We start from the raw sequence: 19,888 nt of genomic DNA on the forward strand, positions 1-19,888 counted from the left end.
TCTTGGCTTGGTCTTTTAGGTTCTTGACTATTAGCCTTTGCATTGAAGAATTGTCAGAGAGATCATTAGCATAGCAAGGTCTACTTGAATTGAGGTGGGTCAGTAGGTGGTCCAGGTCAGGGTCTCTTTGAAAGCCTTCTCTAGGTCATGCCTTGCTCTAGTCTTGGGGTTATGTCTTGATTAAGTTTGGGAGAGTCTTTGCGTTATGTCTAGGACCTTGTTTGATACTAATTTTACCCTTCGAGGAGCAAAGGACACGAAGATTAAGCATGAAATCTTGAGAGTTGAATGAGGAATTTGGGTGATAGTGTCAAATTCGCTCCTGACCCTCTCAAAGGATCTAGAGCAAAATCTTCCTTAGCTCCCTTTTGATTCCTATTTTAGACAAAACGTCCATCCTAAGGCATGGATTGAGGGAAAAAAGGTTGAGTTCACCCTTAGAGACGCCTTGGACAAACGTAGACATGGAAATTTGGAGAAAAGGTCAAGAATTGAGCCTAAAACATGAATTTTGCTCCTGGCCCTTTCAAAGGGTCCAGAGTGAAATCCTTCAAGAGACCTCATATCTCACTCAAACAGTTGAATGAATCCTATTTCAAGTAGATTTGAGGGCAAATGGACTTGATTGAGATGGAGGGAGGACCAAAAAGCCAAGTCTAAGAGCAAAGTTGAGGGGAAAATGAAGAAATTGGGCTTAAAACATGAATTTCGCTCCTGACCCTTCCAAAGGGTCCAGAGCGAATTTCTCTAAAAACCTCTCCTGCTTCTAGCATAGATTAAAATCCTTGCTCCTACGCCTTGATGGAATGGGGAATGACCTATTTATGCCTTGTGAGCATATCAAATTGGATGTAAATTGAGCCTAGAAATGTAAATTGAGCCTAGAAATGCAAATTTCGCTCCTAACCCTTCCAAAGGGTCCAGAGCGAAATCCTTAGGAAGACTCTCAATTTCACCTAGTGCACTAAATGAACCTTGTTTTGTTAGCAAATTGACTTGATGGTGATAGGAGGAGGTGTAGTAAGTGAAATTCAAGGCAAAGAAAGGATAAATGGATGAAGAAATTGGCCCTAGGAAGAATTTCGCTCCTGACCCTTCCAAAGGGTCTAGAGCGAATTCTCCTAAAAACACATATTTCCTCCTTGTTCAAATTAAAGTTATTGTTCCTAGGACATGGTTGAGGGGGGATTCATATATTCTTGCCTTAAGAAGTGAATTGAGGTGAAGGCAATGATGAATTTGAGCCAAGGCGGCAAATTTCGCTCCTGACCCTTCCAAAGGGTCCGGAGCAAAATTTCCTAAAACCTCTATTTGCTCCTTGTTTGAGATTAAGATCTTTGTTCCTATGGCGTAGTTGAGGGAAGAGTGATGTATACTTGCCTTGCAAGGTGGATTGGAGCAAAGGAAATGATGGAATTAAGACTAAATGGCAAATTTGGCTCCTAACCCTTCCAAAGGGTCCAAAGCGAATTTCACTTAAGCTCCTGACCCTTCCAAAGGGTCTAGAGCGAATTCTCTTGAAACCTCCTTTTGCTCTCAATTTTGTATCAAGCCTAACATTGATGGAGGTTGATTGAACTTAGGGGCATCCCTAGGCATGCATTTGAGTGAGTTGTGGTCTCAAAGAGTGAAGAATTTGTCCAAAAATGTCAATTTCGCTCCTGACCCTTCCAAAGGGTTCAGAGCGAAATTCTTAGGAGGTCTTTTGTTTTGCCTAGGCCCTCAAGCGAAACCTATTCTTAAGCATTTTTGGAGGCAGAAGACTTGTTTTTTATGAGAAAGGGATGAGAAATGAAGATTTATGAAGGAAAATTGAACAAAGTGTCAATTTCTCTCCTGGCCCTTGGAGAGGGTCCAGAGTGAAAATCTCATTATAGGGCTTGTCCTTGGAGAGGGTTCAGAGCGAAAATCTCATTATAGGGCCTATCCCTGGAGAGGATCCACAACGAATTTCAGTATAGAGTCTGTCCTTCCGGAGGGTCTAAAGCGAAATTGATTCTAATGCCTTCTTGTTGATGATTTAAAGCAAGAAATACCATGTTAGGATAAATATAATCTATATACTTAATCATCTTTTGGTTTGTTTTGCAGATCAACAAGAGTGGGCTAGAAGGAAGAACAGACAAGGCGACCTTTTCCAGTTCCATCATTCATCAAGGACACTTCAAGCGCATAAAAGAAGACTCAAAGTGCTAAGGACTTCAAGTGTTCAAGGAGTTGCAAATAGTAAAGCTAACCATCCTCAAAGACCTCATTCTTCCACATGGATAAGCCACAAGATCTCAAAAGAAAGATCTTATAACACTTCAATGCTTTATGAGCTACCAGACGGGCAGTGACTTGACGATGAAGGGATTTTATCAAACGCAAGAGAGCCAAGGAAAGGTACATCGTTTCTCAAATACATCAAGGACAGAGGAGGATCAACCGAGGTCAGTGCAAAGGTACATTGAACAAGCAAATAATTTCTGAAGAGTTAATCAAAGTTAGCTTCTCGGCATCACCAAATTGAGTATCAAGAGAGATATGAGCAAGTACAAGACAAGGTGGCATCCCAGTCACTATTCCTCCAGTCAGATAGGTCCACATCAGCATGTCCAGATTCAATGTAGCTGACTCACCAGTGATGGCACAAACTTCGATGTACCTACCCCTGTTTCCTATTGGTTCTCAAGCATTGAATATAATTTTCTCACTAGCTAAAGAAGTTTGTTGTAACAAACCCTAATTAGGGTTTTCTATCTTGTAATCCTAGAGATTCATTCTAAATCAATCAGAGCCATTGAATTGTAAAGAGCTCCCTATATAAAGCTCTAGCTCTTCATTTGTAAAGGTTAATAGTTGGTTAATAGAGGTTAGAATAGCTAATAGTCAGTAAAATAGAATAGCAACTAGATTAGACTAGGAGGAAAAGGCAAGAAATTGTTGCCTAAATTGTAAATGAACTCCATTTTCATTGAAGTTATGGTGAAATGTGTCGTTTCTTTGCAATATGCATGGTCTCTTGTTGAATCTTCATTTTAGATGGTAAATAATTAGATTGAATGAAGGAGGTTATTGAATGCACTCGCGTGGAATCCGCCTAGTCCAAACCACTAACCTCTTGCTGATTGTAAGTGCGCCATGCGTGATCAACTAGCATTGAATGAGCTTAATCTCGAGTTGTTACGCGTCTATTGTTTATGCATTAACTTGAATGGTGATCAGTATCAGATGGTGTAACGATTTGAACATATTCGAAGTATCCCTTAGAAGATCACACTGAGTTGGTGTTGAATTGTTCAGTTTGATGGTGAGACCTAGCCCAGTAGGACTCCAACTAGTCATTCATCCATCTTCTTGCATTCTAGGTCTTAGAGTAGACTTTCTGAGCCCTTTACCTTTTGCTATTTCTTTATTCTTCCCGGTGAGTAGATAGGACTTGAGTTCCAGCAAATTAAACGCTCAGGCATTTGAACGTAAGTCCCCTTGTGAATCCAACATAATCACATCAAACCAAATTGAGCTTATCCACACGTAGAGACCCTACATACCAGAACCTTGGAGTTGCCTCGATTGATCCTTAGGCGAAATCTTTAGCATTTGAGGAAACTTTGTTCAAGAGAGGATAAGATACCTTGGTATTTTATTTTGTGTTCGCATTTGCATAAAAAATACATCAACAGTATCCTACAGACGGAATGATATCACTTGAGGTGGTGAGACAGCTTCTGGAGTTTGATTCTATCCAGAAGGACAAACATAGAACGAGCATATCATTTCCTATTTCGGTAGTGAAGACATTGGAAGTTTGCCAATCCGCCACAACAGCTAGCACAGCAGTTGAAGAACTTGCATTCTATCGGTTTGCAACATACAAAAGAAGAGAAAGGTTTGATCCGAATAAGAAAATAGGAAGGATCGGAGGAGATAAGTCCATCCACAAGGTAGACATAGAGGATTATTGGACCAACCTGATAGACGAGCAGGCAGTGAAAAGAAGAATGTGGTCCAAAATGTCATTCCTAATCAGATATTAGATGAAATAGATCATACACATCCACAATATGAGAATGAAATGAAGAAGGCATTTCTATTGCCTAATTGGTCAGAACAAGAAGTGACAGATTTGAATGTATTGATGAGAGAGGTCCTAAGTTTCTCCCGAGGATGGATAGACAATCAGATGAGCAAGTTAGTTGACATAGGTGTTACCTTCACTTATGGAAAGATGAAACAGGAGGAACCCTCTTCCAAAGATGATCAAAGGACTATAAGCGACATAAGGATTCATGCAAATGAGGAGAGTCAAGCTCCCAAGCGAAGGAAGAACACACCAAGAGAAGTCAAGGCCAAAGAGAAGAAGATTGAGGAGGTTAAGAAGATGAAGCAAAAGATTATCATTCCTTCACCTCCCCTTAGTGTCTCATCAATCAAGGAAGTTGAACTGCCAAAACAGAACAAAGAGTTTGAGCAATGTTCCAGCACAGTGATATTACCAAAGAATGTTTAGGATTTACATGCCACGGCTACATATACTCCACTTAATGAAGATGATGATCAGTCAGGATCTCCTACTGTCCTCCTGGAGGTTAGTTTGGGGACGAATGTATACAATTTGACCAGAGATGATCCTAATGATGATGATGATGTTATCTCGACGTTGAGAGAGCTTGATCGAGAGATATGTCTCAATGATGGTATGGAGATGGCCGCTATTCCTGATTGGCTGATGAGGAGTATGGAGAAAAGTAAGAGGATGGTAGAGGCACAACCTATTGATGACTACTTAGCTAGGAGCAACAAGGAGAAAGAACCTAAGAAAGCTAAAATTTTGTCACATATAGCTAAAGATGAGACAGGAATGTGGATAGCGCAGGTGGTTGTTCCTATTGTAGATGTGACAACAAACATTGCTACTCCCATGGATTTCCAGATTACTTTAGTTGCCCTTGGTCGTGCTACAAAAGAGCAAGAATTTCAGGAGGTTGGTGATAATCTCAAGGCAATCAGTGCAAGATTGGATAGGGAGATTGAAAAGAGAGAAGTATGAAGAAGAAAATATCAAACTAAGAGAGTATATTGCAAGGATAAGGCGTGAGAATCTGTTGACGTGTATTTTGTACACGACCAAACACAGAATAAAATACCTAAAGGTACCTTATCCTCTCTTGAATAAAGTCTCTGAATGCTTAAGATATCGCGAAAAGGATCAATCGGGATGACTTCAAGGTTCCTTGCTGTAGGATCTCTACGTGTGGATAAGCTCTCTGTGGTATGATGTGATTTGCTGGAATCACAAGGGGACTTACACTTGATGACTAAACGTCTGATTTGCTTTGAGTGCTGCTGGAACACAAGATTTTACTAGCTTTGATTTGAAAAAAAAGGAAAAAAGATGAGGGCGAGAAAAGGATCTAATTCTGATACTAAGAATGTAGGAGCAATGATTGATCTTTGATGAAATTCTAACTAGGTCTTGTTTTGACATCCCAGGACCATCTCCACAAGGTTAGTGCGATCTTCGAAAGAAAGCTTTATGATGTTCAAATCATCACTGCAGGCATAGACACCATCAAGCTGATGCATATCAATGAAGAAGCGACAATTGAAGTTAAGCTTAAGCTGAATGATTCCAATTGACTACACAAGGCAAGTCTGCAATCAACAAATTGCTAGTAGTATGGATATACGAATTTCACCATCAATCAAGCACATTTCTTCCACTCATCTAATAACATGAAATCAAATATTAGAAGTATAGAGACCATGCAAATTGTTGAATCGACCCATAAATTTCACCATTTCTTCAATGAAGTTTTACAAGCCTTTTACAACAACATCTTGGCAACAATCTTTTGCCTTCTCTCTCTACTCTACTCCAATTGCTAGACTAATTCACTATTCTAACTGCTGACTCTCTATCTCCTATTATCTTCTTTCTAACTGCCTTTACAAAAATGAAGAGCCGGGGCTTATATAGTGCCCTTAATACAATTCGATGGCTAAGATCAATTTGTGATCAATGGCCAAGATTCAACAATGAAAACCCTAATTAGGGTTTGTTACAACCATTACATAACATTTAATGCTTGACCAATGATAAAATTACATTTTAAGGACACATGTCTTCTCTGGAAAATTCGACCAATAGATAGTTGGGGTAGGTACATAGAAGTTTGTGCCACCTTCCATGAGTTAAGTACATTGAATCTGGACATGCTGTGGTGGACCACACCGACTGGAGAAGTGATGACTAGGATGCCAACTCTTCTGACACTTGGTTGATGCCAATTTGATGTTGCTGAGAAGCTAGCTTTAATTAACTCTTCTGGAACTATCTGCTCCTTCAACGAACCCTTGCCCTAACTTCTCTTGTCTTTGATGTGCAGGATGATGATGTACCTCGCCTTGGAATGTTGGATTGGAAGAAGTCATTCCTGATGATACTTGACCGAAGAAGGTCGTCCTTGTCGATGCTAAACTGGAGGAGGTCGCCCTTATCCTTGCTTGATCTTCTTTGATGATACTGAGCTGGAGGAGATTATCTTTGTCCTGGACTGGATCTTCTTTGATGAGAGCCTGCCGACCTGTAGATACTCCAACCTCAAGAGTCGCCATCTTGATACCTACACAACATTTCAAAATTAGTAATATATCTTGAAGTCTAGAAATATAGACTAAAAAGGAAGATTTAGGATTTTAATTAGGAAACTTCATGATAAATCTTGAGTTATCATTTCCTAATTAACCATGCGATACTTAGACTTTTCAAAACAAATGTCCAAAAATCAAACCTTAAACAAGGGTGTCAAGATGATTTTGCCATACCTCCTCTTGAGTATTAAACTCTAAGAAATGATGTAAAAAATAGGTTTTGCTAGGCAAAGTGTAGATCAAAGCCATCTTTTGAACAAATTGCGCCTCCTCTAGCTTCAAAAAGAATAGACTCCACCCTCTTTGATCTTCAACACTTAGTAGAAATTCGCTCCACTCTAGCTAGATTTCACTCCTCCAAATTGCACTTCAACCTCTGGATTTCGCTCCTCAAATAGCTCTCCAATTTCGCACTTAGGAAAGGATGAATGAATGACTAAACTTGAACAAAGCATCCCCCATATTAGAGTGCTCACCTTGATTCCCTCCAAGGCCGACTTGCCAAAAGGGAAATGAAAATGAAATAAAATCCCCCTCAAAAGAAGGCTGACTTGCTTGTAAAAGCAAATAAATGTATTTGAGCGCTCACCTTCATTTAAAATGTGAAAATTAATTTTAATGCCTCCAAAGTGGATTTTTTATTATTTCAAGGCCTAAAAATTAATTTATTAAATTAAAATGCCTTTAATTTAATGCGAATATGATTTAGCCCTTCCAAAGGCCTCAAAGTTAGCAACTTGGTGAATTTTAAGGAATATCAACGCTCAAAAATGTAAAAATGAAGGATATCACCAATTTTGCCCTGGACCTTCGGAAAAGGTCAGGAGCGATTTTTCAATCTTGCTCTTAATCCTTCATCTTTTGGATTCCAAATTGCTTCCAAGACATAAAATATCATCTCTTCTTCCTATCCACACAAGATTTGGTCTCAATTCCTCAAACAAAGGAGAGGATCCTGAAAAATCGCTCTGGGCCCTCTCTGAGGGTCCGAAGCGATTTTTTGATTTTAGGCTTGATTCTTCATCATTTTTCATTGAAACTTCATTCATCATTTGGCAATGTCCTTCCTTAATCCACTCCAACCAAATTCGCTTTGTTGTTGCAAGGTAAAATGAGGATTTTCAACAATATCGCTATGGGCCCTCTCTGAGGGTCCAGAGCGATTTTTCACTGTGGGCCTTCACTGAGGGTCTGGAGCGACTTTTCATTTTCTGACCAAAATCATCAAGTTTCAAAGGCAAAATAATATTCATCACGCTCTTGGAGGTCTTTTCTCCTTCTCCTAACCTTGCCTTAGCACCATTTTGAAGAAAACATGCATTTTTTGAAAATCTCGTTGTGGGCCTTTAGTGAGGGTCCGGAGCGATTTTTTGGTTTTAGGCAAACTCCTTTATCTTTTAATCTTCAAATCACCTCCAAGGCATAACACATCACGTCCTCCTCCTGTCCAAGCAAGTTTTTATCTCAATTCTTCAAACCAAGGAGGGAAAACTGGAAAATCGCTATGGGCCCTCTCTGAGGGTCCGGAGCGATTTTTGTAATTGCCTTCAAAATATTGATTCTCAATGATTTCTTTTCACTTCAAGGCTTTTCAAACATCGTTTCAAATCCATGCCTAACCTTAGCTTTCCTCAAACTTGGGTGAAAAATTCCCATTTTAGGTTTCTCGTTGTGGGCCCTCTCTAAGGGTCCGAAGCGATTTTTCGCTGTGGGCCCTCTCTGAGGGTCAGGAGCGATTTTTGAATTTTAGGTTGATTTCATCTTGTGTTGATCCTCCAAATTATATTCAACGGATAGAACATGCTTTCCTTCATCCCTTCCAATCATAAAATCACTTTGATGTTGTAAGAATAATGCATATTTGAAAATCTCACTATGGACCCTCTCTGAGGGTCAGGAGCGATTTTTGCTACCTGGACCAAAATGCTTCACTTTTCACCTAAAAATCACTTTGCCAAGGAAGATGTCATCTTGTTCTTTGCTATGAATAAAAATTCATGTCCAAGAAAGGTCCAAAAATGTGTACATAAAGAAAATCGCTGTGGGCCCTCTCTGAGGGTCAGGAGCGATTTTACCTTTCCTAGGAAAAACTCCTTCAATTTATCATCTTTGATCAAGTCTGGATACTTCATTATGCTCATTCTATCCTTCACCACGCTTTTGACCTCTCAAATCAACCAAATAAGGCTAGCAATGACCCTTATAAGATTTCTCGCTGTGGGCCCTCTCTGAGGGTCAGGAGCGATTTTTCTATTTTCAACAAAGTCCTTCATCATTTCTAGTCAAAACTTCTTCAGGTGGGTGGAAAAAGTCATTTATTTTCCATTCATGATCAAAACTTGGTCTCTTTTTATTGCAAAATGAAGGAAATCAAAATCTCGTTGTGGGCCCTCTCTGAGGGTCCGGAGCGACTTTTTGAAATCTCTGTCAGGATAATTTTATGGAATATAACATTTAAGTTACTTTAAGTTATATTCCATATATACTTTCAGGATGTTTGAGAGTGGTTTCAGACCTCTAGGAGCTATATTGCAAAATCTAGTTTTTGGAGGATTTTCAGTTTCCAGACTTAGCCAAATTTCAAGATCAGGACTTTCAGACTTCATCACTCACCAATTTGACCTAACTCAAGCAGAACCTGCTATCCAGGTGATCCCCTTGGCGACACTCAAAATGCAAAGGCCAACTAACAAAACCCTAAAAGACCTAGAAAACAAACCCTAAAAAAGCAGGGGTCCCCATTTGCAATGGGGCGATGTGTGAAATGGTCACAATAGAATCCCACCCTTATTTCCCCTGTTGCAGTTAATCGTGGACTACATACACATTATGAGGCAGCGAGAGATACACTCTCGAAAGTGGAGAAATGGATTGAAGATACAAAGAGACAGGCGAATGATTTCCTTACTCATTTAGTCAAGGCTTTTGACAAGACAACAAGGCTCATATTCAGGATACAAAATCTAGAGGGAGTTTGGGAGGAATTTTGACCTATTCAGGAGAAGACTATTCCACGCCTCAGAGCTTTGAAGAAAATTCCTACATCCACATTGATCAGGGAGAGTATTGTGCACAATGGAGATAGATACGATTTCCATGGCTGGTATTGTTCATTAGCCATGAAGAAATCAACTTATGAGAGCGCACAAAAGAATTGTGCAGAGATGGAAGGATCAATTCATGATATTCAGTTAAAGATCCTTGTCTCAATTGAGGAATCATTGGGAGTTGATGTCAACGAAGCCAATGGTTTACACTTAGTTGAATTGAGAGACAAAATGAAGTTCATGTACTTCAATCAGTTGGACTCTTTGAAGAAGAGTCAGATGGATGACTTGGTCTCTTTGTTGATTCATGTTCACAATTCACAAAGGCTCATGCCAGATTGGGAGAACACCTTGGATGCTTGCTCGGATGCATTGGACGTGATTGATTTACAGCAGGATACCTTACCCAGCATTTCCATGGAGGAGTTAGATTCCGTATTAGCTAGATTCTTGGATTATGCTGTGAGAGAAAGAGATGTAAGGCAGAATCTTCTAAAAGATTCCCTATTTGATGACTAGGTATCTTTCTATTGGGTCATATGTTGGTGGCTCCATTTTTTATGTAAACCCTAATTAAGGCAACTCTAGGGCTTTGTTGCCATGATCTTGGCCCTTGATTTTGATTTAATCTTGACCATCCATTTTGTATGAGACTCTATGTATGCCCCATTGCCTCTCATTTGTAAGAGAGAGATTTTTGAATATTGTTGGTAGATGTTGCAGATTTGAATATAAATCGTTGTTCGAATTGATGGTGATTTTGTTTAAGTGTTGTCTTGCATTCAAGGTTCTCAATTCCTCCAAGTTAGATTAGAATTTGCTTTCAATGTTTGTTAGATTGAATGAAAGAATTTGTTGAATGTATTTGTGTGGAATCCTTTTATCCATACCACTAGCCTCTTGTTGATTGTAAGTGTGTCGTGCGTGGTCAATTGGAAGTTTATGCAAGCTTAATTTTGATTATTATACATCCATTGTTATGCATCAACTTGGATGGTATCAATGTTTGATGGTAGTAATTTGAAAATCTATGAAATACACCTTAGATGATTGCACTAAGCTTGTGTCAAAATCTGTTCGACTTGATGGTGAGACCTTGCCTAGTTTGATTCCACTGAATTTGTTCATCACTTCTTGCATTCTAGGTTTTAGAATAAATTTCCTATCCCTACTCTCTTTTGTCCTTTTTTAGAAAGTCTTGTTAGAATTAATTCAAGAACTACATTGCTAAATCCTAAGTTATCGACATACCCTTTCCACATTCATAATAAGCGAAGCTGATTCGAACAATTGTGTAAGACCCCAAGTGAAAACAGCAATTCACATCGACCATTGAGTTACCCACTCGTCAAGACCTGACTGTAGAAACCTTGGAATCATTTTAGTTGATCTTACCCTTAGCATCTGAGGTGATTTTGTTCAAGAGAGGGTAAAGTACTTTGGTATTTTATTCTGATGCTTGCATGTGCATAAAACACACATCAACAGGACGGAACCCCCAAGAGATCACCACTGCTGCTATGTGTTGTTGTTTGAGCTCTAAGTGGTCTTGAGACGAAACCCTCAAGAGTTATCCTCTGCTATGTGTTGTTGTTCGAATTCTATATTCTATATCAGTTCAATAATAAAAAAATTCCTGAATTTGCAATTACTGGTTCAGAAAAACATAGTTTTAGATCATACAGACCTTAAGGTCTTTACATTCTGGCACCTGCCATCCGCTTCAGCCCCAAATCTGTTTCCATTTGAATTAGTTTCATTTTCAGTGTCTTGGCAATTTTTAAGGTGATTGAAATTATTTTAATATTTACAGTTAAGTATTACATTAATGTTTTAATATTAAGTTAAGTTTAAATATTTCAGAAAGCGAATATCCCCAAACTAGACACTTAGGTTGGGGGACTAAAGTTGTTTTAAAAAGGTGTTATGGGGACCTTTTTGAGGAAAATTAAATATTTAAAAAAATTGAATACCCTAATTTCTCTAAAAACTTTATAAATTGGAGTTCAGGCTCTCATTTCTTAAAGGAGAGTTTGTACACATATAGATATCTTGTCAAAATGAGCATTTGAGTTCTTCCAAATATTATTGAGGATGAAAACCCTCTTCAATCTTGTTGGTTTCGGTGGTGAGAGACCCACCCTAGCTGATCTAGTGATTCTTCACAGGAAATACAAGGGTTTTTTGAAGTTTTTGGGTTATAGATTTGCACAATGATGAAGATTTTTTAGGTATTATGGAAGTAAGTTATGGGTTTTCAGTTTGGAGTGTTATGCTAAGAGATTTTTGGAGGTTTTGTTGTGTTGGAGCAGATTGTTAATGTATTCCCAAGGTGCTGGTTGAAATTGGAAGGATTTATAATTTGGTTCTGGGTATTTTTCCTAAAATTTCTAAATGCAAGGCGACTACGTTGGAAGCTTCTTGCAAGGGTTATCTGTTCAAAATAATTTTATGGATGAAATCGCCCCTTTTGTGAAGGCCCCCCTTACCTAGAGTCCCAAATGTAACTTTTCTGTAGTTCGCTTGGAGTTTGGTGTAGATTTCTGATACTTTACTGTGATCAATGCTAGCTGATTTCTGTTGCAGAGGTTTAACCTCTGACTTTCAGACTTTCGAAGTGATTAATCCAGTTGGAAAGGCTAGATATTAAGTTCTAAGCACTTGGGAACAAGTTTGGAGTGGCAGATTGCTATTGCAGAGGGTCTGTAATCTGATTTGCAGTCTTTGAAGGTGATCATTCCATGTGATAAGGCAAAGTATTCAGTTCTGAGCATTTGTGGGGAAAGTTAGATTGCTTGAAAGGGCCTATTGTCTATATCGCTGCACTAAGAGAGGGTCATATGCCTGTGGAATGACCAACATCAGCATTGAATGTGGTCTGACTTCATTTTGTGACTACTGTTTTCAGATCTGAGTTGCATCGTTAAGGTTCATGTTTGAAGTATTTTGGTGTTATGATTACTGGGTTAGATATCTTATTCGTTATATGTTAATGTGTTATTTGAAATGATTAAACTTCTTGGACATTGTAACCACATATCGCATGATTATTGAAAAAAATTTAAATCGATTCCTTTATCAGCAAGAAATCTCTTATTTGCATGGTCAAGTTGTTATTCCATTTGGCAAAAAAAATTTAAAAAAAATCAGGGGGTTATCTTTACACAAAAAAAGGAAGAATGTTGAATATGATTTATTCAAACTCTTTGTAACTACTTTTGACCAATGGAGTGAAGACAAAGCAAAGCATTTGAAACTTCCAGCTCATTTTCAACATACTGGAGTTCCCAGAGTAAAAATATTTGTCAGTTATCTTGTGGTTTTTTTTTTAGTGTTTTATCCTTTTCATTTCCAGAAACTCAAAGAATACTAATTGAATTCAAACCTCTCTCTATTTGAAGTAGAATTCAACTAGGACAGTGTACTCCATAAGCATCCAGCAAATATTGAATCTTGAGAGATTAGATGGCTAAACCCAAAACAAGGAGAACTGAAGCAAAGTACTTAACAGGAAATGCTGCTATCATATGGTGCATAGCATGGATTGGGCATCATGGCATTCAAAGCAATGCAGTAAAAAAGTTGGCACTGATAAGGGGTTTGGAGATGGAAATCAAGGAAAACATTAACAAGCTTACAGGTTTCCAAGGCAATTACAAGATGATAGGTGGGCAAGATAATATACCTGGCATACTTCACGACAGGCTTACAGGACATATTGACAAAAGGCTGCAACTACCTGAACTAAGTGATTTCACTTTTGTCAGAAGAAAGCAAACCATGCTCCAAAGTTAACATAAGCCAATAACCACAAAGGGCCTAGTATCTCACTAGCAGAGTACCCCCGTGTGCACATGGGAGGTCCTTGGTTTCAGCTCTATCTGCTTCATGCAAAATAACACGTTTACGTCGGACATTAAATTTTTTGTGCACAAGATAGCAGTTGGCAAAAGCATTTGGAAAATCAAAAAAAAAGTATTATTGCTCGAAGAAAAAAAAATGAAGAGTTATTCCTTGAAGAATCAAAATTGAAGAATTATTGTTAGTGGAACACTTAAGTTAACTGCTACTCCAACCTTATGCCAGAGTAAAGTGTTTGAAAGCATGCAAAAGATTATTTGACACGGCAAACTCTCTTAGTACCAGAATGGACCTGCATTAATGCAATTACATCAAGAAACGGAAACTAAAGGAGGTGAGAACAAACTTCTAGGAAAAGATCAATGTTCTGAATTATTAGTAAAAGCAGACAGAAAATAGAATAAATGAACTCAAAAAAAAGTCGAAAAGATGCACCAAAGCACCTTTTCAGTTGGATCAGAAGTCACAGTGGCACACTAGACAAGGTAATGAGGAGATCAAAAAATGTGTTAAATTATCTGAAAGACCTGAAAAGAATTCCTGAAGATTCAGATAGTTGCTCAAATTTGACTAAGAACATATTAATTCTACTCAATGTGATGCATGATAAAGTGCGCATATTGCAACAATGAAAAATCGAAGATGAATAAGTACAGTTATAAACAATTAAGTTGATGGCTGCGCTAAATTTGTGCCTTGAATTTCAGTTGCAAACAATTACAGACGTAAGTGTTTGAAAGAATGCAAAATCCTGTTTTAACACAGCAGGTAATCAATTATGGGAAGAATGGACCTGCATAAATGCAGTGACATCGAGAAGCATAAAATAGATGAGGCTGTCGCAAACTTGTGGGGAAAGATCAATGTTCTAATATTTACAGTCAAAGAAATATAATAAAATAAATTAACTCAGCTAGAACCGAAAACGATGTACCAACAATGATAGGAGATAAAATGTGAGTCACGGTGACAGACAGGATAAAGTAATGAGAAGATCAGGAAAAGCAAATGAAGGAAACTAAGTATCCGAAAGACAAGGAAGCCCCGAAGGCTGAGGCGCTCGCTAGAATTTCACTAAGATTATGTTAATTCCAAACATCGTCAAACATGGTAAGGTGTTGAAATCGGATTAAAATAGTGCGGATCTAATCTCACAAAGCACCATAAATTACTGAATTGGGTAAATATATGTTGAAATTGGACAAATTAGTGCAGATTTCATCTCACAGAACATGATAAAGTATTGAAATTAAATAAATTTTCACGAAACGTGATAAAGTATTATAATTGAATAAAAATATCAATCACGTGCCTAAAATGGATACAGCATACCAAGGGCAAAGTTTTTCCCTCAAGGGAAATTTCCGTTCCATAAAATTTCCCTAATTGCACTTAACTAGAAAGTTTGAGTAGGAGTTCGTTACCTCAACAATGCCGCGACATTTTGCTTCTTCCTGTCTCGGTATGAATTGCAACAATCTTCATTATTTTCTTCATCTTTGTCGTTGTTTACTTCTTCGTCGTCGTCTGTATTGTAGTCGTCGTCGTCATTGTCATTATAATCACCATCGTCATCAGAAGCCTCTTCTTCTTCCTTTTCTTCTTCCTCTTCATCTTCTAGGGTTAAAATTCCCTCGCTGTCCTGGACAATAGCCATTGAAAGGGGAAAAAAATAGCTCGCCTAACACCAGATTTGAAAGGAAGCCCTCTAAATTGAGCTTCTCGGACAAATTTGGAGAATTCAACTGAAAATGATGACGAAGAAAATTGTTTGAAGTAAAATGCTCTGGTTTCTTCTGAAGAGGTGCATTCTATTTCCCTCCAAATTATTGGCCCCTGTGTGAAGTTTGAATTTGAAATGTACACTTAAAGTAGGGTCTCGTGAAGGAGTGCTTTGGGACGATCACCTAAGGATGCGAATGCTTGTGTATTTGCGAGGATAGGAGGCAATCTTCAAGGACAAGCCATTCGAATACTTTTATAGTGGGAAACATATAAATGTCATCTAAATAGGATAAGTTTAGGGTTTAAATAATTAGGAATTTTTTAGACAAAATTTAGTCAAGTTCAATGCATCTCATAGAAATCATATTTCAGAATTGTGAGATTCACAATAATTATATATCTAACTTTTCAATATATAGACTTTAAGGAGGCTTCAAAAATTATTATAAAACAATATTATAGGTCAGACATGGTCACAAAATATTATGATAAAAATTATCACGACCTACTACATGAGATTGGTCTTCAAAATAGAAAATCACTTCTCTTAGACACTGACACATAATAGTCTCTACTGTAAGATGTCAATAAGCCCCCTTTTTCATTTGCAACAATTCCATGAGTGCAATAATTGCATTTGCATTGCCTGTTTTGAAAAAGTACTCCATAACTCCCTATTTTTGCATTCCTTTTGTAAGCTCCCTTATTCAATGTCATTACAATAATATATTGCATAATCCAAAGAATAATAATAATAAAATGATTTCCCTCAACTCCTTGTAGGTGTCTAAGTTACCCATTCCAAGAAAATTAGAGGTCCAACATATCCATTAGTTTTACAATTTAATAGAAACTAACATAGCAATCTTTCATTTACTATTATCCGTTGTCATGACATAAATAGCATGAAATTATTCAAGCATAGCATACAATACCCATGGCCTCCCATGCACCAAGAGAATATTTCCATGCTCGTTACTTTTGTAAGTGAATTTATAACATTATCTAAAGTGTCAATTTTTTTAAATCATGACCTTATCACTCTCAACCATCTCATAAACAAAGTGATATTGTACATCAATAAGCGTCATACAAGCATGGTACATGGTGATTCTTAGACGAAAAAAAATAACGCTCTAACTATCACATCTAGTTTGAACCACTATGCAATAAAAACCAACTCTTGAACATAGTCTTTGTAATCAGATTACCTCTTTACAAGCACATGTAGTAGCCATGTAATATTATTTAGTAGTGGAGAAAGCAATAGTGAGTTGCCTCTTACTCATCCAAATAATGACACTACCAAACAAAGAAAATGAATAGTAATTAGTGGAGTTTTGACTATCGAAGACACTTGCCCAATTCCATCAACAAAATCATGTATGTCTAACATCTTACCCACATCATTAGAATCATGATAATATAATAAATAATTAAAAATTTCTCATAAATGTATAAATAATATTTCAACACATGTCTAGTGCTCTTTACAAGGTTAAACATAAACTTTCTAAGGCCTCTTACTATTTAGGCAATATTTGGTCTCGTACAAACCATTGCATACATCGGGTTCCCTACAACATTATTATAAGGTGCATTGTACATATCTTCTAAATCATCATCTAACTTAGGATAGATACACAAATAAATCTTAGTGCCAAGAGGTGAAGGAATACTCACAAGTTCAACATACAACTATGCATAGAAATTGTTGCAAAATACTGTCAACGTGCTTATTTTGACTAAGCTAAAAAAATCTTAAAACCCAACACCTTTTGATTTTTATTACAGGTATTAACGTTGTCACCCTCAAATGCGCTAGAAAGTTGAGTTATAATCTTCCTAATCATCCCCTTGGTATTACTAAAAATAACATGTTATCCATATATAATATCATGATTAGAATATAATCATCAATATGTTTAATGTAAACACAACAATCCTCCTCACTTAAATATCAAAATCAAACTTTTTTGTATTAAAGATTGTAAATAAAAAATGAAAGTACATAACCAACTAAAACTGTTTAGGATGGCTCATTCTCCCATTTTAGTAAGCTACTAAGAGACCATGCAGACTCTAATTAAGATCAAAATCAAAGGGTATAGACCATTTTTATGTTGTTTATGATACAAAATTGATCAAAATAATACGATATATGTTTTTAAGTATGAGTAAATAAACTATAGAACTATACATTATAATGCTTGTCCTTGAAATAGAATTCATCTATAGATCTAACTGTCGTGGGCAAAAACATACTATTTCCAAAATGTAGTAGACAGCCTTTTGAGACTTTGTCGAAAGTTCCTGCTCTCACTATATGAATCATTTTCGTTCCAAGGTGGATCAACAACTGACAACTCTTCATTGGATATGATTATTTCTATAGTGAAGTCTTGTCCCTAATTAATATAGACTCTTGGCCCTCTTTGAAACTTGAGATCAATATTTCAACCTCAGTAGAGTGTTACTTGTTGTATTTCTTTTGGAAAGCTATATAACTCTACATATATAGGACAGTATCATCCTTATTGTAAGGTCAATGTCCTTCATATTTTACCTCTTCTTTGTTGCTCTCCATTATTCCATTTTTAAGTAGTTTCTTAAACTTTTCCTTTGATATTTTCATAGCAAGTGTTACCAGCACAAAAATAGTACATAAAATATGAGTCTTCTTAAAGACCTAGTAAGCACTCTCCTAGTACCCTAAAACATGTCCTCGTTTCTTTCCTTCCAGTATGCCCATAAAATATAAGCAGACAAAGTAAGCCAAAACAAGTTATAAAAGTGACCTAAGCCATTCACAAAAACAAAGAGAATCTCTTGCCAAATTGTGTTTTCATTATCTCCCCACCCAACCAAATCATAAAATAACATATTCCAAATTTCTCTAGCAAAGAAGCAATCAAAAAAGATATGTCTAATGCTCATAATTTTTATTTGTAAATAGAACAAAAAGTAACAACAGAGGAAGATATAGCAAATGGGAGTCTTTGAATTGTAAATAACCATTTAAAGCAAGCTACTTTAGGTTTTAAAACATTGTTCCATAAGATCTTAAAAGTTATTTACCAATTCTTTCTAGAACAATAAGATTCCAACAATCATTTATGTACTTGGTGAGGTCTTGGGATGAGATTAGAGATCTATAGATCAATTTAGGCTTCAAGTTTGGTAATTCAGTTCCTTTGATCTAAGTGAAACTATCTAGAAAACCATTTTTACTAGATTTAAAACCTTGAATTGAATTGAAACTGTAATTGAAATACTGAAGTAAATGTTGTATCATAATACCTCAAATTTGCAATGGTTGATTGAAGATCAATGATGTAATGCTCTCTGGATGTGATCACAAATGTTGTTGCAATAACATGACAACTCATAGAACATTCAAACACAAACATATGCTTGCATGAAATATGATGTAAATATGATGGAATTCTATCGATAAGTCATTTGATTTTCTGAGAGACAAAGATGGTGAGCAAAGAAAGAAGGTAAATTCTCTGTAGCCTGAGCTATTATCTTTGCAAAGGCAAAAGGAAGATTATGTGAGCATTTTCTGGAAAGTTAAGGAGATAGTTGAAGCTAAAAGATTATTGAAGCTAAACTATAACATTTCTCAGTATTGCTTAATGATGCAATTGATTATGAACAAAATCCATCTATTTCAGACAATTTATCTATTGCTATTGATGTGTTAGTTGAATGTTGAATTTTATCTGTTAGCATCAAACTAGTTGTGCATTCCTGGAAGGTTCTCCTTCCAGAGCTCAAGGAGAAATATAAGCAGATTTTTCAGAAGAAGAGCAGTTAAGAATCCTTTTTTGGTTTGACATACAATATTAGCACTTTTTTTTGTTATTAAATGCATTTTTTTTTCATCAAAGGCACCCTTTGTCCTTGATATCAAAGGGGGAGAAATGTATGTTAGACTTGTGTGAATAAATTGTTATCATTGATGTCAAACCGACTATCTGGTTTGGACCAGACAATGTGCGTGGTTCAAATATTAACCTGGATGTTGTGGATGTTGTATGCAAGGTTGTATGTAGTTAGTATGTGCAGTTTCTTATTATGTACAGATGTTGTTGATATATGTGTTGAGGACATATCTGGATGATTTTTGTTTCAGATTTTTTAGTGCACTTTGTGTTCTCATTGATCCTGTTATTAGCTGCTTTGGTCAATATCAGTAGTATCTCTTCGAGCTTTGTGTTGCAGTCCTCTTGGTATGTGTGAAGTCTATATTTTGGAGATATTGAACTTGATCTTGCAATAATGGGTCGGTACTCTTGGGTCTGGATGACTCTGCCCCATTCTGGTAATCTCGGTATATGCATTGGCAATTGAAGTATGAAAAGGAAGTGTGTAGAAGTCTTGTGGAGGCTGACATGAGCATATTGATAACATGTTGAGGATAGCTGACACACTATTTTGTATTTGTGTCCTTCGATATATATACATATACATAAGTATTAGCATGATGACAAGGATAAGTGTATGAAGGTGTGAGTGGTGTGAGAAAGAGAGTTAGCAGCAAAGATAGCAATGTGTGAAGTGTGAGTTGCGGACAACAAAGACAGACGGTGTTGTAGTGGTGTAGTAGTCCT

The 19,888-nt window shown here is 36.9% G+C and overlaps 1 protein-coding gene across 1 annotated transcript in view; it reads right to left on the reverse strand.

Moving 5' to 3' along the window:
* The window catches only part of LOC131032273 (DNA repair and recombination protein RAD54), a 187,230-nt gene extending 171,729 nt beyond the window's left edge, over positions 1 to 15,501 (reverse strand). The window contains 1 exon segment of the mRNA XM_059218068.1: positions 14,969 to 15,501. Coding sequence (XP_059074051.1) covers positions 14,969 to 15,201 — 233 coding nt within the window. The 5' untranslated portion in view covers positions 15,202 to 15,501.
* Positions 15,502 to 19,888: the final 4,387 nt, after the last annotated feature.

Source organism: Cryptomeria japonica, chromosome 3, assembly GCF_030272615.1.
Source record: "Cryptomeria japonica chromosome 3, Sugi_1.0, whole genome shotgun sequence".
NCBI classification, from domain to species: Eukaryota; Viridiplantae; Streptophyta; class Pinopsida; order Cupressales; family Cupressaceae; genus Cryptomeria; species Cryptomeria japonica.